Source organism: Haliaeetus albicilla, chromosome 8, assembly GCF_947461875.1.
Source record: "Haliaeetus albicilla chromosome 8, bHalAlb1.1, whole genome shotgun sequence".
Taxonomy (NCBI): Eukaryota; Metazoa; Chordata; class Aves; order Accipitriformes; family Accipitridae; genus Haliaeetus; species Haliaeetus albicilla.
In genome coordinates this window covers 29,934,519-29,959,956 of record NC_091490.1, presented here as the reverse complement: position 1 = coordinate 29,959,956, position 25,438 = coordinate 29,934,519, and the positions used below count along the sequence as shown (strand labels likewise).

General features: G+C 40.6%; 1 protein-coding gene and 1 long non-coding RNA gene across 4 annotated transcripts in view; one reads left to right on the top strand and one right to left on the bottom strand.

The window, feature by feature from the left end:
• LOC138686444 (uncharacterized) overlaps nt 1-7,253 on the top strand; it is an 86,759-nt gene extending 79,506 nt beyond the window's left edge. The window contains exon 4 of the long non-coding RNA XR_011325828.1: nt 6,892-7,253. This is a non-coding gene — a long non-coding RNA (uncharacterized lncRNA). The remainder of the gene's footprint in view (nt 1-6,891) is intronic.
• The window catches only part of BRINP3 (BMP/retinoic acid inducible neural specific 3), a 234,131-nt gene that overhangs the window by 49,197 nt on the left and 159,496 nt on the right, over nt 1-25,438 (bottom strand). For all 3 annotated transcript variants that reach the window (XM_069789550.1, XM_069789553.1, XM_069789551.1), the window contains one exon: nt 22,991-23,227. In XM_069789550.1, coding sequence (XP_069645651.1) covers nt 22,991-23,227 — 237 coding nt within the window. The remainder of the gene's footprint in view (nt 1-22,990; nt 23,228-25,438) is intronic.

The following is a 25,438-nucleotide window of genomic DNA, read 5'->3' as shown; positions in this document are numbered from 1 at the left end:
CTCCATTCCGGATTCTGAACACCACTACTTCGTGTCCTCTACAGCCAAGGTTGCCATTGATTATCCCATCCACAAACACCACTTCCTTGTTAGGGAATATCCAGGCCAGCTCTGTGTCACTCCTGTTCATCCATCCAGTATCTGTATCAAGATGTTATTCCAGACACCCTCTGAAAACCTCCTTGACTACTTATGTCCCTTAGTGTTGGCTTTTCAGTGAATGTCAGGAAGATTAAAATTCCCTACAAGAAGCAGGATCTGTGATCCAGACATATCCTTGAGTTGCTTCAGGAAGGCTTCATCCAGTTCCTCATGTTGACTGGGTGGTCATTAACACACTTCCACTGCCGTGTCACCCTCATTGGTCTGTCCTCTGACCCTGACTCACAAAGTCTCATTCCCGTAGTCCATCCCACAGCAGACCTCCATACATCCAACCTACTCCTTAACATAGAAGGCAGCTACCCTCCTCCTCATCCCTGCCTTCTTTCCTGATGAATTTGTATCCACATTTCACAGTACTGCTGTCAGGCAAGCTGTCCCACCTAGCCTCTGCTATCCTAACAATGTTGTACCTCTGTGACCTCATGCAGAGTTCTGGTTCATTCTACTCATTTCGCAGGTTGAATGCATTTGAGTAGGTATACTCGAGGTGGATTTCTATTTGCCCTGTTTTAGCATTAATCTTGTTACTGTCACCCTGCACTATGTATTCCTAGGAAAGATTTTCCCTTTACTTAGTAGGACCAAGAAGACACCAAATGGGCCTGAGGCATGTAGTCACTTCTGATACACTCCAGCTCTCCTCTGGCAGTATTGTTGGTGCTCACATGGATGAGCAGCAAGGGATAATAGTCTAAGATGAGCCAAATGAGCCTCATCAGTCTCTCCTCAACTTCCCAGATCAAAGTCCCCAGAAAACATCCCCAGAGAGCAGGTCAGATTGGCAGATCTTCAAATGCTGTTACCCACTGCTTTTTAGTGCCTGCATGTGGGTCATGCTTGACCAGCTCTGGTGGCTCCCCAGGACACTGAAACTATTCTGCAGTCACAGATCTACAGGTGGAAAAGGAGCCATCCTTCCTGGTGCCAGAAGTCACAAGCTTCCTCTTCCCCCATCTTGACAGTCTGCATTTGCCACTTGATGGAGTACAGACTCTGGCTGCCCATGATGTGCAGCTGAGGGTTTGGGTGCTTAGCTTTGCAGGGTCCCTGTGAAGATCCTATTTCTTTTTTTCATCTTCCTCAGTGCTTTGCAGAGGGAATACTATTCCCTCTCTGAGGAGTGATTCATGGGATGATGTTCCAAAGGCAGGTGACTGTAATAATGCCTTTCCAGATTCCTGCCTGTCAGAGGGAAAACTACTTAAGGAACTTGAAAATCTACCTTAAATGAGAAATTTCAGCTGCAGTTTTACTTCAGTTGGGGTGTGGTTTGTTATTTTTTCAAAATAAACTGTCTCCTTGTCTATGCTAATTATTTGTCTACACCTGGTTTTAATACGACTCCAGCCTTCCTTTGGCACAATTCATTCTACAGCAAGCCAAAATAAACAGATAGTACTGCATAAGGAAAATGAGCAACAGTCAGAGTCAACAAGAAAAATTCACACCAAAACCTTTCATTGAAAACACTAAGGAAATATCTCTAGTAACTCCAGCAATCTATTTACCTACATAAAAGATGATATACAGCAGCAAAGCAAGTCATCCAACCCTGCCCTGCCAATTTGCTTAACCTCTGTGCCCATTTCAGTGCTGACCTTATCTGCTGATGATATAAATAAGCCTACTATTTAATATAAATACTGGAGGGGGGGGGTGTTATAGGTTAGAAGCTGGAAAGAAGACTACCAATTAATTTCACACAAAAGCTAAGGAAAGCTGCTAAAGCTATTCATTTCACAACAAAGAAGGCTCTTAAGTAGAACTGTGCAGAGCATAGAAAATCCATTTTGTGAAAGGATTTTTAGCATTCCAAAATTAGAATGCAACCTAAATTTTTTTAAATTCTCTAAAATTCTCCAGATGCTTCTAATTTCTCTGAAATCCTCTAAAAGGAACATTGCAAGGTTTTCTTGTTTTACTTTGCTTTGAATCAATCAAAATACTTCACCTTGACAGAACAGAAATTTTACATTTTTATGTCAACTTTTAATTTCATATTACAACATAAAAGTTATAAAGTAAGAAATGACAAAATGAATAAACATTTCAAAATGAAGGTCAAAGTGCTTTACTGTATTCTGTCAAAAAAGTATCATTTTGCAATTATTGAAAGATTATTCCTGTTATTTTTCAAAACAGCTACCTCATTTTGTAACATTCTGTACATAAATCTTTATCTCTGCTACACTTCAACTGTCTCTTCTGTTCAGACTGCAAGTTCTTCTCTTCTTCAAGAGAAGAGCCTGTCTCTTATTATATCTTTATAGGGCAATTAGCACAATAGACCCCAAATTTAATTGTTGCCATGTATTACAAATATTAGTAATAAACTTGTTTATGGCTCCAGTCCACTGCATCCTCCTTGGAGTCCTCCATGCTAGCTGCAATTAGTGTGAGGAGCAAGAGTTCTGGTAGGAAAGATCTGATAATCCCCAACAGTTTATCACACTTTTTACATAACTGTACTGTATGTGAAAAAAATTCTACTCTAACAATGTGACCATGGTATTATCATTCCTTTCCCATAACAATGCTCCTAATTGTAATCAGGGCAATAAATATGACAGCAAGTCAAATACCAGTGTCAGCTGTAAATTGAAATCTCAAACCACAAAGATAGCAGTCTGAGAGAATAAAAAGCAATAGGACCTACATTTCAAATGGTTGGATATGGTCGCTGTTCAATAAAGTGCTGCCTCAATATTGTATAGATATTATTAAAGAGATTTATAAAAGATATATGTGTTTTAAAATATCCCACCATGACTCAAAAGCCTGGAGAAAACAAAGTACTAAAATGAACATATATTTGTTTTTATGTTGCAATGAATTTTAGTTGTTCATGATGCATTACTTAATTTGTCAAAGAAGTAGCAGCTGTGTTCCAAGAAATATATGTTTGAAAATAATCCAATTCAGGGAAGCATAAGACGGCAGCTTGAAACAACCTTATTTCTTCACAGAAAAGATAGTAAAGCTGAATTTTCCTTCCCTTCCCCCCCTTCCCCGCCCTGCCCCCCATCTAGCCTAAATCATTCAGCTCTCCCTATAATTAAAACATTTGCTTCTGCAAAGCAAATGAGCTATCCTTTAAACTTTCTGAGGGACAAAGAGAAGGAGTGAAATGTATGTGCTCTGGAAGATATGGACTGCATATGAAGGAGGAGAAAGGCTCAACACAGAATATTGGACAGGCTATTTGAATTGGTAAAATCTAGCTGCTTTGTAAACCTCAGGGGAAGGAAATTTTTATGATTCTTGCAGTGGGGTAGGTTTGTGGGTTTTTTTCTGTTGGCTTTTTTTTTGAAGTGAGGAATGCTGCAGGGATAGCTCCTTTAAACCCTAGGCTTTGCAAGGAGGAAAGAACAGGGCTAAGTATCAGCAGAGGTGAAGATGGAATTGGTGAGGAACAGAGATCCTCTGATCATTCATTAATATATAGTTTCTGAGGAACCTCGTGCAAATGTTACAATATAACTGATTTTACATATATGTTACATATGTCTATATATTTAGGCATGTATATATTTAAGTTTTTTATATATATATATATATATATATAGTTAATGCAAGTAATATCAACCTGTTATAGGAACAGGAAACCAGATATCCTCCCCTCACAAGCCTTAGGACTGTCTTGGTGCCCAGATAAAGAGGAAAAAAATTGCATTGTCAAAACTGGTAGTAAAGATAGAATATCATCGTGCAAATCATGGATTAATTCTGAAGTTTTACTAGGCAGGAGATAATAACCTTCCCTAGACTCTGCTGTGAGCTGAAGGGACTCACATTTCTTATAATCAAGAAGTGACTTGTTTCTTATTCTCAATTGAAATATGACCTTGACAGCAAGTTCACTTTTCAAAAACCAAAAAGCCAGACTCCAACAGCTGTCTCTGTAAACCCCAACATTTGAAGGACGTTCCCTTCATCTTGTCAGTTTTTCTTTCGGGTATGATTTTGGTTCATTCCATTAACAATGTTCGTATCACTACCCTTCAAATGGATGTCCCTTGGAATTCATTGTAAGCTTTCAAGAAAAAATTCTCAAAAATTTATCTATGGGTTATTTTGGATTTTTTGTAAACATTTTGACCATTTCAACATGGTTTATAAGTATTCCTGCAGCACAGATATTCCAATTTCCATGTAGTGCTAGCTATCATTATGTTTCTATAGCAGTATAAATGCATGTAATGCATAGGAGATAGTTCTTATGCATAGATTTAGACGTAACCTTTGTCACCCCAAAAGTTACCTTACTTGTTCTTGGTCATGCTGGTAACTCCTGCAGTTTGAAAACTAGGTAAGGTAAATAAACATGTAATGTATCCTAGAAGGATAGTTCAGGAAAGAGAATGAGTGAAACTGAAGAGCGTTCTTGGAAAACACATTGAAGTAAATAACCAGTGTTAAGCTGTTACAAGGGAAGATTTAAGAAGCTATGAATCCGAATAGACAACACTGCCCTAGAAGAAAAGAGAGGCCACAGAGAGACATCCCTCTTAATAAAGAAAGTCCAAAGCTGCCGAGGCAGATTGGAATTCCACCAAGAATGAGGTTTTTTGTCACTAGCTTTGAAGGCAATTACATTATGTCCCATACATGGTGGACATAAGTAGAATTATATTAGATCAAGCCTTCTGCTCCTCCTCTTATTACAATGTCATCACAATGTTTAAAGTGTCTGAGAATGCAATGCCATGTAAAACTTTAGTAAGTTGATTTGCCAGGTGCTGCTTTAGCAGGAGTCTAAATGCTTTTAGTTTTGGAACAGGGGCAATTATATTGACAGGACCTGATTGGCTGTACCTTAATTTGTGAAGTAGGAGATGAACAATTTAGACACTGACTCTGAAGAAATTATGCACATCCCACCTGTTCATTTTATTAAAACAGTGACACCTCCACAGGGGTGGGAGAGGTGGGGAGGGGAGTATTGGTCACAGAAGGAATGACAGCTTGGTGTATCTGTTCATGCTATTGATTAAACTTCCTGACAACCACATAGGGGAGTTAATTACTGGGAGGCAAATTAAGACCCTTGCAAGATAATAGAGAAAACAATAATTATATTAAGAACTCAGGGGGCTAAGTTTTCTTGGCCTTGAGCCTGAAGCTGTAAGCACCGTTTTAAAGAACACCACCACTCTACTGCTCAGGGGCAAATAGTTTGAACCATATTGATTGAAGGCTTTATTCTCAGTGATTAAAAAGCACCTTCAACTGCCAGTGAGTCTGCTCAGAGTTTTCACAAAGAGTCTTTCAATTAAGATTTCAGATGAGACTCACTTTGCATCGCAATCGGTCTATTCTGGTCAACAGAGAGACACACTGTGCTACCTGAATGACCTGTGCAATCACGCCTTGTGTGTACCATGAGCCTGCAAGGACCCTTTGACGGGTATGTTCTCTCATCCTTCTGAATCAATGAAAACAAAGCTTATTAGAGAGCAAGGTTAAATTTGTTGATTTAATAAATTGAAGAAATCCTCCAGTATTCAGTTTTAGTTCCAAATTTAATTTTTAAGCTTATGCTACATGCATTTGAATTGAAAACACAGTTACAGTTCCACAGTAACTGGAAAAGCAGTAATATGTCACTAGACTGTGGTAAGAGACAACTTCTAGTGGAAACTGTCTTCACTGCAAATGACAGTGTTGGACTCTAAATTTACAGTCTAGCTGTGATGCCAAATCAAACCTAGTCATCCTGCAACATTATTTAAGACTTGGAATCTCAACATAGAGTCTGAAAGTCAGTCTGGGCACTTTTCTTCCTTTATAATTGCAGGAAGTTTCTCCTTATCAGAGTGCACCTATAGCAACATCTATGTTTAAACTGACATTTCCAAATTAAACCTGAAGTTACCTTCTGCCCTTTTACTCACTTTTAGTAATTTGAAACAGGTGTAAATGAGACATGAAGTACATTAGCTATGTTTTAAAATGTCTATCTTCAAATCCAGTTTCTCTTTTTCCTTTTTTTTTTTCCTTTTCTCCTGTGCTAGTGGATCATAGGGAACCCTACAAACACCAAGATAATTTATACCTAGTGATTAAAAGGCAGTCTGAAAATTTTTAAAACAACATCACTGTAGTTTACACAAGAGTTATTGAAGGCATTGTTTAGATCTTAGGGTCATCATTACTGCTGGTAATGGTAAGGGAGAAGGCTAGAACCTGGGTTGATGTCTACACAATGTAGTCAATCTGCAGGGTTGGCAGCTGGGAAAAATTACCTTTTTACTTGTCAGCTTAGGTGACTATGATTTGAAGATAGTGAGAGGCAATAAAAAGGAATCCCATGGTGCCCACTTTTGCTACAGCAGTTTTTAGAAAGAATTCACACCAGAGGAATAACAAAAATCTGTGACTTATTGGGATGGCAAACAAAGTTATATTAGATTTTTCTGACTAAATAGAAGGACTGTTAAGGTTAAACATCACTGACTAAAAGCAGACTTACTGTAGTATTGCTGGAGTCATCCATCAGAAAGAACCTGACACGCTCTAATCACAGCAATATTTTAAAAGGCTTCTCTGATGGAGAGGAAGAGAAAGAATGAACCACATGAGGGACACTGGTTGCATTCCTTAATGTACTGCTGGGATATTAATATAATTCATAATTAAGATGATTCCAGAACTTCAGCTGACAACAGTGTATGAGATGATGAAAAAGCTAGTACTTATCTGATGATGCAAACTTCTTTCCCCCAGGTTTCCTGTGTCTTTATGCTGTGATTCACATTTATCTTGAAGATTTGGATTTCTCACTGGCTCTCATTATAATGCATTCTGTCAACCAGATGTCTAAGATTTCTGTCTTCAGCACTGAACAACCTATTTAAATTTATTTACATGATTTAATTTTTTTCTTTAATTTTAACTTTAACTTTCATCTATTTAAATCTAAGTTAAAGATTTTTAACTTTACATTTTGTTTAACTGACTGGATTTGTGTCTGCTTTATTTAAGCATGAATTTATTTTTTTTTTAGCAAATTAAATAACTGATTACTCTGGCTACGTTTGCTATTTTTTAATTGTTACTCAAACTGACTGAAATAAAAAAACTCAGCAGATGTATTACTATGTGTTCAGCATCTAAGAGTCTCTACATGCAAGAATAATGACTGTAAAATTCTCTTTCCTGAGAAATACTAAGGGATTTGTGTAGATTTTGAGATCAAATATGATCACTTGCTATGCATGTATGTATTGACTGACTGCATGACTGTCATACCCAGTCTCTGACTTTGGAACAATCTTAGAATTCCTCCTTTACAGCTTCTTTACAGTCTCAATAATCATAAAGGCAGTGCTGCCCATCTGCAGCAAATTTATAAGGCTAGCAGAGTGTCCCGGTTTCAGCTGGGATAGAGTTAACTGTCTTCCTAGTAGCTGGTACAGTGCTATGTTTTGAGTTCAGTATGTGAAGAATGTTGATAACACTGATGTTTTCAGTTGTTGCTCAGTAGTGTTTACACTATAGTCAAGGATTTTTCAGCTTCACATGCCCAGCCAGCGAGAAAGCTGGAGGGGCACAAGAAGTTGGCACAGGACACAGCCAGAGCACCTGACCCAAACTGGCCAACGGGGTATTCCATACCATGGGACATCCCATCTAGTTTAGGAACTGGGAAGTGGGGGCAGGGAATCGCCTCTCAGGGACTAGCTGGGTGTCAGTCGGCAGGTGGTGAGCAATTGCCCTGCGCATCATTTGTACATTCCAATCCTTTTATTAATACTGTTGTCATTTTATTAGAGTTATCATTATCATTATTAGTTTCTTCTTTTCTGTTCTATTAAACCGTTCTTATCTCAACCCGTGGGTTTTGCTTCTTTTTTCCTGATTTTCTCCCCCACCCCACTGGGCAGGAGGGGAGTGAGTGAGCGGCTGCGTGGTGCTTAGTTGCTGGCTGAGGTTAAACCACGACACAGAGGGTGTAAAGAATTCTACCCTGAGCATCTGCACTTCCATGTCAGTGTCAACTATAATTTCCAGTCTTGATTTTACTGTATTTTACCACAGTCTGCAGCCTGGGTATTGGAAACCACCTTCACTGTGAGAGTAGGGATTTTCATCCTTCACAAGAAACAGCAGAATAGTTTTGCAGCCTGAGTCAGCACACAGTGCTATTTTATAAAGACATGTAGCATGACCACAAATGGTTGGTCAATCTTTCCAGAAGTCATGACTCAGATGACTCAGATGGCTATACAGCAAGACCACCACCAATCCCAAAATGCAAAGCGTGAATTGAAACATATTCTGTCTTTTAGTAGTATTCAATAGTAAAAATATGGCCATGTTTGCATATAAGTTTCAACTGATTGAGGTCTCAATAAAATTCAAGAGTGAGAGAACACTAATTCTTCACTTTTTCCAAGACCAGCTTTGGGCTTCTGTTGTGCTTGGTTTTAATAAAACAGATTTGCAGATCTGGGAAGTAGATGTGCTTAGTGGAAAGACCCTTTCTTGTTTCAAAGTTGACATTTTACAGTATGCTCATATTTCATATGGGAAAATATGAACTGAAGGAGAAGGGAGACAGTTCTGAAATTGTATCATCAAAATATACGGTGGTTTTCAATATTTTGCAGTTTTGAAGGTGGAGATATAAATTCATGACACTAGTAAGTGGATAATTCTCTAAATCTCACTGAAGATTATGGAATGGTGAAGATGATCTCTCCTATTACTTTCTGTAGATTTTACATAAAAGTAATTATATAAGATGCAAATGCTACCCCTCCCAAAAAGAATGGGATGCCTGAACTTCCTCATCTTCAGTATTACTGATATATAATTCAGTAATAAGCTTATCATGTTCTCTATTAGAACCTGCTTTCTTCAACACTTTAAATCCAATTCTTTTATACAAGGGATTTTGGGAACATCATTAATTCAATCATTATATAGAAATTGAAAAATATAATTGAACTGAGGAAGCAGGACTCTAAAGTCTCAAAACCAATCTATGCTGATGCAAACAAGAAAACTTTGGCAACTTTCTATGTAGTGCTATACATTAACTAAGGATTTGGATCTAATTTTTAGGTGAACCTTTCAAAACTGTGGATTTTTTCAGATGATTTTAAGTCAGTACATGTAAAGGGTAACCAATGTTCAATAGCAAGACATCCTGGAGTTATTAGGGAATTATGGAATGCATTAGACATGAAGTCCAAATCCAGTGAATCCAGGCATTTAAGAAGAAATAGCTTGCAACAGCAATTCACTTCAGCTAGTACTTTGCAATCAAAGCAATGAGGGAGGCTGGATCCACAATGAAAAATAGTTTCAGCAAATATTAATGTTAAAGTTAATATCAATTTACTTTGGCTGTACTTATACCACTTGCACTTTCTGTGATACTGAAATTTACCTTTTGAAAATATGTCTATAAAGCAGATAGATACCAAAGTGATTGAAAAAATCAAACTCCACATTTTGAGAAGTTTGTCTTTTAAAGCTGTAAAAGGATACATTTCAAAACATTTACAGGATGACTTCTGATGTTTAATTATGCCTGTGAAGCCACATGTCTGGTAGCATAAACAGTTTTTGTGTTCAGTGGGCCAAGTTCTTCAAGGTCCTAGATGGCTCTGGCTCTCACCTATTTAAGCTGATGCTGAACATTTAAGCACACAAGTCAAATCTATGAAGTTAATGGACTACAAATGATTAAAATAAGCACATATTTCAACACTTCACTGAATCACCTTTAAGCCCAACTGTGACAGTAAAATTTCTGTCCAGTTTGTTGTAGATGTGCTATTTCCTTCCATAATATTTTGTATTTAAATTAATGTTTGAAAGAATAAGTTTTCAGTTTCAAAGCTACTTTGAGAATATACCTCATAGTATTTGTTGCACATCTCCTCATCCCATCACTTTCAAGGAAATATTCCAAAAGAGATTTTGTTGCCTTCAAGGAAAAAAAAAAAAAATCAACTGCTCAGCACTTGGGAAATGTGCAAAGACAAGGCAGCAAGCTGCCATTGCATATGAGCTATGTGAAAATAAATGCTTGAATGGAAGATTTTACTTGCATGTTTCCAGGAGGACTCATAAATGCTAGCGATAAAAAAAGAAATTATTGAAATGCACTTTTGCCATCTTCTGTTGTTTGAGCAACCCTATCATCCCTGTCCTTATTTATTTTAATAGCCTTTTTAATTTAGAAAAATGAAATTAAGTTGCAACATGGACTGCTATGAATTTCTTTTAGAAATCACTGAGCAGACCACCATAAAAGAAAATTGCTGTCATTTAAATTGTTTAAATGAAGTGGCCAGATTTCCAAAGGCACTCAGCAGCCAACCACACCAGGATTATGGTACAGACAATGTACGATCACATTCTTATCCTTGCTGTCAGAAACCAGAGCCTGTGGATGCTTTTATGGGTCTTCATGCCTTTCAAGTGTCTTAGAGCAGTGGGTCATAATCTCTGTAAAATGCTAAATTGCCAGTCTGTCATTGACAGAGTTGCATGTTAGAATTTGCTTCTTTGTACATTGTCTTGCCAAAAGAGTCCCAAAAACTTCCAAAATCAGTGATGTGTAACAGGACAACATATTCACTAACACCATCTTCAACACTGCTGTAACCATAAGCTGTGGAAGTCCTACATACTTCAAAAATTTGAGAATTTTTCAAGGAATCTTTTCATGCTCTTTACTGTGTGAAACTAATTAGCACTAGAGTGCTTAGGTCAAAGCTTTTTCCTGAAATGGAAAGATAAAGTTTACTGAGAGGATGAGGTAGGAGGAGGAGCTGGACAAGTACATGCTTCTAGTATTAGGGATACGGGAAAATTGGCAATATTAAAAGAACAACACATTAATAAGGTGGGGTGGGCTACAGGCATACTAGTGAAGATTGCAGTGCTTTAATCTAACGTAGGTGGACTCCATATTTTGGAATCTCAGTGAAACTTAGTGGCTTGTGATAACAGTCGGTCAACTAGATTATCTAGTTGTCCTTTTAGGCTACAAATTCCTGTGAAAGGCTACTTTCATGCACGTTAAGAAAGGGTAAATGAAACACTGCTTGATTCCATTAGAGAAGATATTTTTAGGCCACGTGTTAGATGATAAGAACACAGCTTCTTGGAATGATGTTCTCGGAGACAACTTTGCTTACACATTAATTCAGCCAAAAGCCTCAAGAAATTAATGAAATTTGTTAATAAAGGTTGAACAGCTTTAGTACGGATTTTTGATAAGGAAACAGCTGCTCATTTGCAAGGGTAGTAGCTGAGCCTGGAGGCCACAAGATATGATAAAGAATAAGCAGATGGTTCAGAGTAAACAGTTTAAAGTAGCTCTTGTAATTTCTTTGAGAACATAGTACATACCCTGATATTAAGAGGTTATATGAAGCTCATTGAGCTAATTGTGATCAAGTATGTATTGCTGGAGGGCAGCTAGAGAGATGAAAAAGGCAGCCAAATTTACTGAGAGATAAATAACATATGGCTCCATGTCCTCCAAAATGAGATTTGAGTAGTTAAAAGGTGCCAGAAGAGCCTGCATGAAATGAAATCTGCACGTAGCAATGAATGACACATTCTGAACTGGAATATGTTTGGTTATCTAACCTATAATCATTGTTGCTCAAAAAAAAAATGTCACTACCAGCAAACCCAAATTGCAGACCAGAGTCCTTCTATGTGAAAACCAGGAAAATTCTTTGATTATAGAGTAACACAATTAAAATTCTTTGATCACAGAATGGTTGAGGTGGGAAAGGACCTCTGCTCCAAACCCCTGCTCAAGCAGGGCCACCTAGACCCCATTGCCCAGGACCATGGCCAGTCAGCTTTGAATATCTCCAAGGACAAACACTCCACAACATCTCTGGGCAACCTGTGTCAGTGCTCAGTCACCCTCACAGTGAAAAAGTGTTTCCTGATGTTCAGAGGGAACCTCCTGTTTCAGTTTGTGCTCCCTGCCTCTGGTCCTGTCACTGGGCATCACTGAAAAGACCATGGCTCTTCTCATTTGGACCCTCCCTTCAGGTATTTATCTACACTGGTAAGATCCCCCTGAGCCTTCTCTTCTCCAGGCTGAACAGTCCCAGCTCTCTCAGCCTTTCCTCATAAGAGAGATGCTCCAGACGCTTCATCATCTTTGAGGACTTTGTCCAATATGTCCATGTCTCTGTTGTACTGAGGAGCCAAGTCCTGGACACAGTACTCCAGGTGTGGCCTCACCAGTGCTGAGGAGAGGGGACAGATCCTCTCACTCAACCTGCTGGCAACACTCCTTCTAATGCAGCCCAGGATACCATCAGCATTCTTTGCTGCAAGGGCGCATTGCTGACTCATGGTCAACCTCATGTCCACCAGGACCCGCAGGGTCTTTTCTGCCAAGCTGCTTTCCAGCTCAGTGGCCCCCAGCATGTCCTGGTGCCTGGTGCAGTACTCCCCAGGTGCAGGACTTCGGACTTTTCCTTGTTGAATATCCTGAGGTTCCTGATGTGGTGCATGCTGTCATTTCACACAACATTACATTCATCTAACATGATTACTCACTGCAGTTGGACATGCATGCATAGAGTGGTCATACTAAATTATTACTTTATTGCAGTTGTAATTGTAGTGTTCAGGACCTTTGACTTTTTCAACTAGGTACACACATTTTTCTTTTGTATCTCATAATTTAAAAGTTAAAGCAATAATGTAAACTGCCTAATTTGGAAGAGAGGAGTAGGCTGTAGAGAAAACAGTCTTGTTGCTTTTTTTTTTTCTTTTCTTTATTTCTGGAAATTCAGATGGAGAGTTTCAAAGAGACAAACTAAATTTAGCTACTCATTGATTTCAAATGGGGTTTAGGCACTGAAGAAATGCCATTTTTTTTCTTTAAAAAAATCTATTCCTCAGTTGTGTTATCTTGAACAGACAGAAGGAGAGATAACAGTGACAGTAAACAAACCATCTTAAACAGAATACTTATTTCTGCCTCTTTAGGCTAAATTCTGTCCACAGATAATGTGCATGACGTCAAATGAACCCAGTAACTTTTACAGGTCTGTATTAGGGCACAAAATTTCTTTCTGGATTCAGAGGACTGTTTTGTTATATGTAAGGTAAGGAAGGGTTTCGAAGGCAGAGAAGTTAGAAAATTAATACACTTGTATTTAACTTCACTTGAATCTGGACTTCATAGTGTCAGAGAATGGAATTCATTCATTCATTTCTCTGCAGTTAGTAGTAGACTATATGGGCCAGTAGTTAGTGCTCTTGATTATCCTGTCCGTTGTTTACTCAGACTCTTAATTACTAAATAATCTGGCCTCCTTTAACCCTACTCTTTTCTGGATAATTTATTTTTATTATAAATTGATTAGAAAAAAACAACATAATCTTATCTCAAAAGCTGACTTCCACTGATTTAGACAAAGACTGAAGGATATATATCCTACATCATGGTTATAAAATATCTATTTAAAACATTAGTTTTATTTAATAAAGGGCACTTTTGTTCTCAGAACAAGTGATTGACATAAATCAGATCATGCTGATATTTGTTAATAGTGTTTTTCATAGTTTAAATGTTGCACAAGCTCTAAATTTTTCAGAACATGTCTCAGTAATCACTGTGGCTAGAAATGCTTACAAACTACTGGAAGACTTGTTCAGATGATAATATATGATTTATATAGGGAGGCTGAATGGGCAGTGACTAAGCTATCTATCAAAAGTTCACATGCTGAATTTTTTCAACAAAGTACAGACTGATTGTATTGGGTGTGGCTGAGATGGAGTTAATTCTCCCCACAGCAGCCCTTGTAGCACTGTGCTCTGCATCAGTAGCTAGAAAGGTGTTGATAACATACCAGCGTTTTGGCTACTGCTGAGCAGTGCTGGCACAGCATCAAGGCTGTCTCTCCAACATTTTTGCCCCCCCTCAGCGGCAGGCTGGGGCAGGGCGAGATCTTGGGAGGGGACATAACCAGGACAGCTGACCTAAACTAACCAAACAGATATTCCATACCATATGACATCAGCTCAGATATAAAAGCTAAGTAAAGGGAGATGAAAGGGGGGCATTTTTGTCTTCCGGAGCAACCACTACGCGTACTGAAGCCCTGCTTCCCAGGAAGTGGCCAGACATCGCCTGCTGATGGGAAGTAGAGAATAACATCATTTGTTTTTCTTTGCTTTCGCGCGCGACCTTTGCTTTCACTTTATTAAACTGTGTGCTTTGCCCTGGCACTGATGGCTTTGTTGTGCTGCGGGAGCTATCTTGTGGGGAGAATGAAGGAACTCAGGAACATGCTAATCCAAACAATGTCTATGTGCTTTGTCCTGGCACTGATGGCTTTGCTGTGTTGTGGGAGCTATCTTGTGGAGGAGATGAGGGGACACATCTCCCTCTCCCTACCGGGCATTGATGTGAATGGTTTTATTATGCAGTCTCCTGAGGTCCTTGTTCACCCTTATGTGAGCTGTTCAATACTAATAATTAATACTGGTGGTATATTATGGGTATTGTGGAATCTGGTCTCGTCCTGCTATAAGAGAAGACAAGTTTTGGGTGAGGCAATACTTAAATGTGCCCTCAAGCGACCGGTCCCTGGGTGGCAGGGTATATGGAAGGATTTGGGCAGATTCCTAGGACGGTTATCACCTCCCATAATCTGGGACTTTACACCCGAACAGGCAAGCAACCCTGGCAAACTGACACACCACCTGATAGAAGGGTGCCTTGCCTATCCCAATGAAAACCAGCAGCTTCTCGCACTGTACTGGGGCCTGGCCTATGCCTACCGAGCCATAGTTCAACACTCTCAGGGGACCACGGTTGAGGCAGGGACCCAGACTGCATCTGAGGACACCATCCTCGAGATAGGGACCCAAACAACAACAACAACTACAGTAATTGCCCCATTAGTGAAAAAGAAACAGTGGACAAGGACAATAACGGGTCCATACCATCTATTAGTGAGGGAAGAAGAAGAAGAGGAAAGGTTTAATCTAGAAGCTGGTCGTTCAACAAAGAAATTGGAGGAAGGAGTGAGAGAACTTAAACAGGAGGTGGAAACTACCTGGTTCCTGACGTCCTCAGAACTTCGGGACTTGAGGAAAGATTACAGCCGCCAGCCAGGTGAGCGGATTGCTGCCTGGCTGCTCCGATGCTGGGATAATGGGGCCAACAGTCAGCAACTGGAAGGCAAGGAAGCCCAACAGCTGGCATCCCTCGCTAGAAACCGGGGAATTGAAAGGGGAATTAGAAAACAGGCAGCCATTTGCAGTCTCTGGAGCCGTCTCCTCTCAAGTGTGAGGGCAAGATATCCATTCAAGGAAGATCTTGTGAACTCCTCAGGAAAGTGGACTACCGCAGATGAAGGCATCCAGTACCTGAGAGAGTTAGCAGTGGTGGAAGTCATTTACAGTGATCTAGATGATGATGAGGTCTCCAAAGATCCAGAGGATGTCCTGTGCACATGGGCCATGTGGAGAAAGGTGATTCAAGGTGCCCCAGTGTCATATTCTAACAGCTTGACAGCAATGTATTGCCCAGATATGGAAACACCAACTGTGGAGAAAGTGTCATCTTGGCTCCAAAACTTTGAGGAAAATCTCTGTGTCTCCTCATCCCTACAGGACAGTGCCTTGGCTGTTAGGGACGCTCCAAGAAATCAGTCCTCCTGCCCTGGTCAGAGGGAAAGGGAGCCCAAGGTGTATGCCGCGTGGTACACTGGTTCTTCCTGCGTGACCAAGGGGAGGACATGAGGAAGTGGGATGGTGAACCCACCTTTAAGCTGGAAGCCTGTGTACGTGAACTGAGAGGGAAGACAACTGTTAAGAAGGGGTCACCCAAGAAGAAGGCTGTCAGCGTCGTTGCTGTAGAGGCAATGCAATCAGCAATTGAAAGCAATCGGCGATCCTCCAGGCATAGAAGAACTGAAAGGACCTCCCTTGATTCTGGTGAGGGGACTTCTGGTCTGGCACCGCAAGGGTCAGACAGTGAATACTCTGATGAGGAACAGCAATAGAGGGTCCCTGCCTTTGGCCAGGAGAAGGAAAGGGATGACCGGATATACTGGACTGTGTGGATTCGATGGCCTGGCACATCAGACCCACAGAAGTATAAGACTTTGGTAGACACTGGTGCACAGTGTACGCTGGTGCCATCAGGGTACAGGGCCACAGAACCCATCTGGATCTCTGGAGCGACAGGGGGATGCCAAGAATTGACTCTCTTGGAGGCTGAGGTGAGCTTCACAGGGGACAAGTGGGAAAAGCATCCCATTGTGACCGGCCCAGAGGCCCCTTGTATCCTTGACATAGACTACCTCAAGAGAGGGTACTTCAAGGACCCAAAGGGGTACCAATGAGCTTTTGGTGTAGCCACTGTAAACCTAGAGAAGATCAAACAGCTATCTACCCTGCCTGGCCTCTCGGAAGATCCCTTCATTGTGGGATTGCTGCAAGTTGAAGAACAGCAGGTGCCAATCGCTACCAGGATGGTGCACCGGCGGCAATATTGCACAAACCGAGACTCCCTGGCTCCCATCCATGAGCTGATTCATCAACTAGAGAGCCAAGGAGTCATCAGCAAGACTCATTCACCTTTTTATAGTCCTATATGGCCAGTGAAAAGTCTGATGGAGAGTGGAGGTTAACTGTAGATTATCGCGACCTGAACGAAGTGACACCACCACTGAGTGCTGCTGTACCAGACATGTTAGAGATCCAATATGAACTGGCATCAAAGGCAGCCACGTGGTATGCTACAATTGATATTGCCAATGCATTTTTCTCCATTCCTTTGGCAGCAGAGTGCAGGCCACAGTTTGCTTTCACGTGGAGAGGTGTCCAATACACCTGGAATCGACTGCCCCAGGGGTGGAAGCACAGCCCTACCATTTGTCATGGATTAATCCAAATGGCACTGGAACAAGGCGATGCCCCTGAACATTTACAATACATAGATGACATCATCATGTGGGGCAACGATGCAGAAGAAGTGTTTGAGACGGGAAAAAGAATAATTCAGATTCTTCTGAAAGCTGGTTTCGCCATAAAGAAGAGCAAGGTCAAGGGACCTGTACAGGAGATTTGGTTCTTGGAAATAAAATGGCAGGATGGATGCCGTTATGTCCCTATGGATGTGGTTAACAAGATAGCAACTATGTCTCCACCAGCTAACAAAAAAGAAACACAAGCTTTCCTAGGCGTTGTGGGGTTCTGGAGAATGCATATTCCAGGTTATAGTCAGCTTGTGAGCCCTCTCTATCGAGTAACCCAGAAAAAGAACTATTTTGAATGGGGCCCTGAACAACAACAAGCTTTTGAGCATATCGGACCGGAAATAGCTCATGCAGTAGCTCTTGGGCCTGTCCGGACAGGACCAGATGTACAAAATGTACTCTACAATGCAGCTGGGGAGCATGGTCTCACCTGGAGCCTGTGGCAGAAAACATCAGGAGAAACCTGAGGTCAACCATTAGGGTTTTGGAGCCAGGGGTACTGAGGATCAGAAGCCCACTACACCCTGACTGAAAAAGAGATACTAGCAGCATATGAAGGGGTTTGAGCCACTTCAGAAGTTGTTGGTACAGAAGCATATCTCCTCTTGGCACCAAGATTGCCCGTGCTACACTGGATGTTCAAAGGAAACATCCCCTCTACACATCATGCAACCAGTGCTACATGGAGTAAGTGGATAGCATTGGTCATGCAACGAGCTCGACTGGGGTGTCCTGGTTTCAGCTGGGATAGAGTTAACTGTCTTCGTAGTAGCTGGTACAGTGCTATGTTTTGAGTTCAGTATGCAAAGAATGTTGATAACACTGATGTTTTCAGTTGCTGCTAAGTAGTGTTTAGACTAAAGTCAAGGATTTTTCAGCTTCTCATGCCCAGCCAGCGAGAAAGCTGGAGGGGCACAAGAAGTTGGCACAGGACACAGCCAGGGCACCTGACCCAAACTGGCCAACCGGGTATTCCATACCATGGGACGTCCCATCTGGTATAGGAACTGGGAAGTGGGGGCGGGGAATCGCCGCTCGGGGACTGGCTGGGTGTCGGTCGGCGGGTGGTGAGCAATTGCCCTGCGCATCATTTGTACATTCCAAACCTTTTATTACTACTGTTGTCATTTTATTAGTGTTATCATTATTAGTTTCTTCTTTTCTGTTCTATTAAACCATTCTTATCTCAACCCATGAGTTTTACTTCTTTTCCCGATTTTCTCCCCCACCCCACTGGATGAGGGGGGAGTGAGTGAGTGGCTGCGTGGTGCTTAGTTGCTGGCTGGGGTTAAACCATGACATGGGGAAATCCAACTGCCCGGGAATTCTAGAAGAGATCACAGACTGGCCAGAAGGCAGAGATTTTGAAGCAATGCCTGAGGAGGTGGCTTGTGCCCATGAGGCACCACCATATAATGAGTTATCAGAAGACAAAAGTCATTATGCTTTGTTTACTGATGGATCCTGTCGTGTGGTAGGGAACCACTGGAAGTGGAAAGCTGCTGTGTGGAGTCCCACACGACAAGTCGTTGAGGCCACTGAAGGAGAAGGTGAGTTGAGTCAGCCTGCAGAAGTGAAAGCCATCCAACTAGCCCAAGATATTGCTGAACGAGAAAAGTGGCTGGTACTCTACCTCTATACTGACTCCCGGATGGTGGCTAATGCCCTATGGGGGTGGCTACAGCAGTGAAAGAAGACCAATTGGCAATGCAAGGGTAAACCCATCTGGGCAGCTGCATTGTGGCAGGACCTTGCTGCCCGTGTAGAACACATGACTCTAAAGGTACGTCATGTAGATGCTCACATGCCCAAAAGCCATGCCACTGAAGAACATCGAAATAATGAACAAGTAGACAAGGCTGCCAAAATAGAAGTAGCTCAGGTGGACCTGGACTGGGAGTGTAAGGGTGAGCTATTTGTAGCTCAATGGGCCCATGAGACATCGGGACATCTAGGGAGAGATGCAACATATAGATGGGCTCGTGATGGAGGGGTGGACCTGACCATGGAGGCCATCACATAGGTCACTCATGAATGTGAAACATGTGCTGCAATCAAGCGAGCCACCAGAGTAAAGTCTCCCTGGAACAGAGGGCGGCGGCTGGGTTTTCAATATGGCGAGGCCTGGCAAATTGACTACATTGGACCGCTATCATGAACACGCCAAGGCAAGCACTACATACTCGCCATGGTGGAAGCCACTACTGGTTGGCTAGAAGCATACCCTGTAAACAATGCCACTGCCCAAAACACCATCTTAGGCATTGAAAGGCAAGTTTTATGGCGACACGGTACCCCAGAAAGAATTGAATCAGACAATGGGACTCATTTCCGAAATAACCTCATAAGCTCCTGGGCAAAGAAACACTGCATTGAGTGGGTGTACCACATACCCTATCACCTGCAAGCATCTGGAAAAATTGAGAGATATAATGGACTGTTAAAGACTATGTTGAAAGCACTAGGCAAAGGGGCATGGAAGCATTGGGATACAAATTTAGCAGAAGCCACTTGGCTAGTTAACACCAGAGGATCTGCTAACCATCCTGGTCCTGCCCAAACAAAACCCCTACATACTGTGGGAGGAGATAAGGTCCCCGTAGTGCACATGGGGAAGTGGCTGGGGAAGGCAGTGTGGATTGCACCTCCCATGGGAAAAGGCAAACCCATTTGTGGGATTGTCTTTGCTCAAGGACCTGGGTGTACTTGGTGGGTAATGCAGAAGGATGGGGAGACCCAGTGTGTGCCTCAAGGACATTTAACTCTGGGGGAAAAATAATCTGTGATGTGAGTTGTATGTTGTAGGAAGTAATGTAGCAGGAATGACCTGAACTGCAGAGGAGTGAACTTCGCAAGGAACCAGACAAGTGCATCAGTGACCCAGACCAAGCTGGTGTTGGTCCCCAACGATCGAACATACTGCTTCTCCTGTCCTGACCACTCATCTTGACAGATGGGGCCCAAGTCATAACCTGTGTGTGAACATCTGGAAGAGCGGAAGGAGCCCATGGAATATCTATCTGTTAAAGGACAGGGGATAGTAATTAATAAGAATGTATAAATCTGTATGTTGGGTATAAAAGTGGTTTAAGTATGTAGTTTCAGTTGTAAGTGTTGGTAAGAAGGGATTTCAGTAATAAGAATTAAATACAATGGCGTGGTTAGAAGATATGTATATTAAATATTGTGGGACCTGAGCATGACGCAAATGGTATGGAATAAGGGGTGGAGATTGTATTGGGTCTGGCTGAGATGGAGTTAATTCTCCCCATAGCAGCCCTCATAGCACTGTGCTCTGCATCAGTAGCTAGAAAGGTGTTGATAGCACACCAGTGTTTTGGCTACTGCTGAGCAGTGCTGGCACAGCATCAAGGCTGTCTCTCCAACATTTTTGCCCCCCCTCAGCGGCAGGCTGGGGCAGGGCAAGATCTTGGGAGGGGGCATAACCAGGACAGCTGACCTAAACTAACCAAACAGAGATTCCATACCATATGACGTCAGCTGAGATATAAAAGCTAAGTAAAGGGAGATGAAAGGGGGGGCATTTTTGTCTTCCGGAGCAACCACTACGCGTACTGAAGCCCTGCTTCCCAGGAAGTGGCCAGACATCGCCTGCTGATGGGAAGTAGAGAATAACATCATTTGTTTTTCTTTGCTTTTGCGCACGACCTTTGCTTTCACTTTATTAAACTGTCCTTATCTTGACCCACGAGCCTTTTGTTATATTTTCTCCCCCCCCATCCAGCTGAGGAGGGGGAGTGATAGAATGGCTTTGGTGGGCACCTGGCATCCAGCCAAGGTCAACCCACCACACCCATACACATACAAGATTACTTATCTCATCTTTCCATGAACATCTTTATGCAAAACAGTTTTTAAGTTAAAAGCAGAGATTTTCTTAGCTACCTATAAGATATGGAAGTCATGCATTGCATATTTATTAGATTAAAAATTATTTAAATAATTCAAGGGCTAAAGAACGGGTGTGGCATATGTCTTAATGATGTTAATAATCTACATTTCACACTTTTTAGTAACCACACATACTAGCAATTGCCTAATTGACAAGGTATGTGAAGTTGCCATTTTTGTGATTCTCAGAGCATAGCTAAATAGCCTTTTTTTAAAAGCACAGAATTTAAGTCATACCCATTTTTCCCCTGATATTCATGTCTCAGTCCTGAACATAGGACTATACGTGTAGCTGACAACTATTCAAACTCATAACTAATTTCATGCCCCTATACAGCTTGCTATAAGAATCCTCCACAGATTCAGAGATATGTGCTCTTTCAGCTTAACTAAAATTGCTGTTAAGTAGGTGCCATCAAATGACATTCTTCAGGCACTGAACAGTATCACATCCTATTCAAATAGGACAAAATATAGTAAACAAAACTGCACACTTCTGTAGAGTCAATACACTTGTCCTAGTTTGCAAAGTAGTAGATGATAGCATGACTCCATAAATGCTTAAAGGTGTCAAAATAGTCATTGGGAAAATGCATTTTTATGTGCACAAAAACAAAACATAATTTCATACTTTTATAATCAGAGAAATCTGTGATCCTCCAAGAAGAAATATTGTAAGTCCTCATGCTAAGAGCAAGACCAAGGCTGGGAAAAGGGCTTGAGATCTTCCAAGCAGACTCAGATTTAGGCATTGGGTCTCACTAAAAGTTATAAAAACCGAAATTTAACTGATATAGGGTCTTTTGAAATTCTTAACCTTAAACAGAGAAATCAGTCTTTAACAATAAAACAAATATAAAACAAGAATGTATACAATGTGCTGTTCACAGTTAAGTATTGTACTGATATTTCTTCTTCTCTCCCACACTCTTCCCCTGACCACTGAATAGTCTTCTTCCCTCTCTCTTCTACTGATTCATTCTCTTTCTAACACAACTCATTAAATACTGTGATTTTTTTTCTTTTTTCTTCTTCTTCTTTATCTCCCTCATCTCCCTCATTTCTTCTTTTCCCTCAGTGTTTTTTCCCAGGTCTGCTGAGTTCTCCTTACTTTTCCCACCATCTGGCTAGACAGCTGTTACTGATATCACTGAGTGAGTGAGTTGTAAAAACAGTCGTTCAGAAGCTGATTTACCTGTGGTTCCCAGTCTCCATGAGACTGGAAGTTCTGATGATCAGGACAGGTGAAATGATGTATGAAACAAACATTGATGCTTTAAAGAAAACTAATGTGGCACAAATGTGTTGCAGAGACAACGTGGATAGGTCCAGTTTAAACAGAAATCATATGAAGCAGCAAGTTGCCAACTACGATGGAATGAACTATTAACTGCTTGGTAAATCAAGAGCCAGCTATGCTTTCCATGTTAGCTTCATGGTATCGCTGGAGGGACAGGATAAAGGGGAAGTACAGGAGAAACTTTGATCCAACACTGAAAAATGGATGTGAAATGAAGCAGCTGTTTCAGCTGCATTACAGAACAAAAATGCAGAATACCCATATAAAGTGTTTAACCTGACTTTGTTCTTCATTTGTTCTACTTTCTGCCTCCTCCAGTACACTTCTTGCTCCAATAGGGACCAAGTCCTCACAGCCCTGGACTCCAAAATGTATAGCAGATGAGTACTCAAACATAGCTGCCTAAATCCTAATGTAATTACACAGACTGCTGATCGTCACGAGGTGAGGACAGTTCCTATCAGAAAGTTATAATTAAGACTAAGGTCCAGGATGTATTTAAGTAGGTTTAGCTTTAGATGTAAGAACCATTCTGGAGACTTCAGATGGAGTCTGTTGTATAAATGCTTTTTGTGAGATACAGCCAAACAGACAAAAATTGTATAAAACATCTCACCAGATTCTTCAAATTCACTGTTGTATGCATTCCAAGTCTCACTTATGCGGAGCAGATTTTCTTCCATGGCTTGAATGTCCATGTAGGGACAATTGCACTCTGGGAATTTGGGACCACACTGACACCAGCAGTCATTGTCCTTGCAGATGAACTCCCCCTCTGAATTGCAGGCAATATAGCTCAGAGCTGCCTGAACAAAATGTTCTTGCAGATACTCAGGCAGGATGACCTGAAGACCTAAAGGCAATAGAGTAAGTATTATGTTATTAAATGAAAAGGAATGCTTGAGCCAAGCAGCTTCCCCAACCTATGAAACAAACAAACAAACAGGTTATGAAAAAGGAAACTATATGGCTTTTTAAGGACAATTTACACATCTGTCTAGCATTTGCACTGTCATATATTTCCTTCCTTAAGAATTATTTTCAGATATATTCCTCACATTTGTCTCTCAGTATGGAACACCCATTCTACTAACTAGTAACCTGTGTTCCTCAGATAGAGCATTCACTGGTGTAATTTCTTTCTAGGGGATTGTCAAAAACAGAAAGAAAGGATTACATCAACTTCTTGTAAATAATTGCTGAATGAACAGCCTCAGCAGTAAGTGTGTTGCAGTAGGAAAGCATGCAGCTGAATTATAATCTTGGTACTAGCAGCTAATGCAAATTTTGAGAGTGCTGATGAAGGGAAAGCAGCCCTGAAAGACAGAGTAAAGAGACAGTGTAATCAGAAAAAGAGGTGTAAAGGTAAACATTTCCATTCTGTATTGGACTTATTTTCCATGTTGCCTTTGACACAACAAGATATAGCTTGTCTAAATAACTCTAGTTATGTCTTCATGATTCTGTAGAGACAAACTAAGAAGAATGGGAAAAATTGGTTTGGAGGAAATTCTAGAAAAAATGAAATTTGGCTGATAGTTCATTTCTTGTAACACTGGTATTTAAATGCTAAGGGACAGTCAATTGATGTGATGGGGAGGGCTATAAAACCTTGAGAAAGAAAATTTATTCCTAAATCTACTAAAGGTTTAACACGGAGAAAGGGTGGACAGTCTACCTCCCATGGTGTTTCAAAAAATTCCTGCTATGTCACAAACCCTTTTGCAAAGTGTCTTCACAATTTAGCCTGCCATGACATGCAGAGGCCTTGCAAAAGCATGTCATATTGATGTATCAGAACCACAGAGCAAGTGAATCAAAAATGCAGATTATTTGTGACCAGAAATTTAGACTTATTCATCTGAAAATTTTAACCACTGCTTATATGATTCCAATGATAGGAATGAGTATTATACATAGAAGCATTTTAACTAACTAGCTATCAGTCACTCTAGCTACAATAGTAATCAACCAATCAAAAAGCCATTGAAAGGTACACTATACATTTTTATTTATTATTTGTTGTTATTTTCTGTGGCAAAAATAATCTCTCTCAAACTAGTGGAGCTTATTTGTGGGCCAAGTAATTTCTCAGCACATGGACTGGTTGGTTGTGATGTAGGTTTCTTCTACACAGGCACTTGGACAATTTCATAGAGGTTTATCCCTTATTTTTAAGTACATAAAAATGATAGCTGTAATAGTAATTTCATAACTCTTCCAAGTCAAAAGTCATATCACAATTGCTAAAACCAGGTCTGTCTGTTCTTTCTTCTACCTCATGTCAAAATTTGTAAAACTGTTGTTACCTGCGTAAACTTTTCACTGTACGTGTATACTTGTGAAAAGCTTTGAAATTGTGAAAAGAAAAGAAGGCAGATAAACAAACTTGAGTCTTGTTCAATTCTTCCATGATAAGTATGAAATAGTCTACGCAGTTCTGATAATATATTTCTCATAATGACAATCCAATGGCATGCGTCAAACCACTGTCTGAGGGATGTAAAGATTATTTTCCAAATTTTAACTGACAAACATCATGCATATACTGGAGACCATTAAAAATCACAAATTATTTCTGGACATATTTCATTGCATCCCAATGGAAATCACAAGTTCTTTTTTAAAAAATGTATACTGTCTCTGAAATCACTGTGTGATTTTATGGCTTTTAACATATTCTGGGGAGAAAGAAAGGAAAGGGAAAAAAACATGGATTTCTTAAACAGAAGATAATTTTTCTCTGACAGCCATTCTTAATAGTCAGCAACAACTTCACACTATATGTCCAACTGATTTATGAACCAATAAGGAAAATTTTTAAAACTGGAAATAATTGTATAGCTACCTGTAACTGCAAATTAAGAACTGTATTCTTCTCTCATTGTATATACACAAAGGTAAACACAAGTACATAAATTAAAGAGAATTTAGTCTGTTTTCATAGTAATAATAAGTTGTTTATGCTACATTTGTGTAACTGAAAAAAGCAATTATTAATGGCCTAATACCCTAGAGGATGACTTTTCAAAAGTGTTTATGTACCTGATATGCAGGTTGGGAA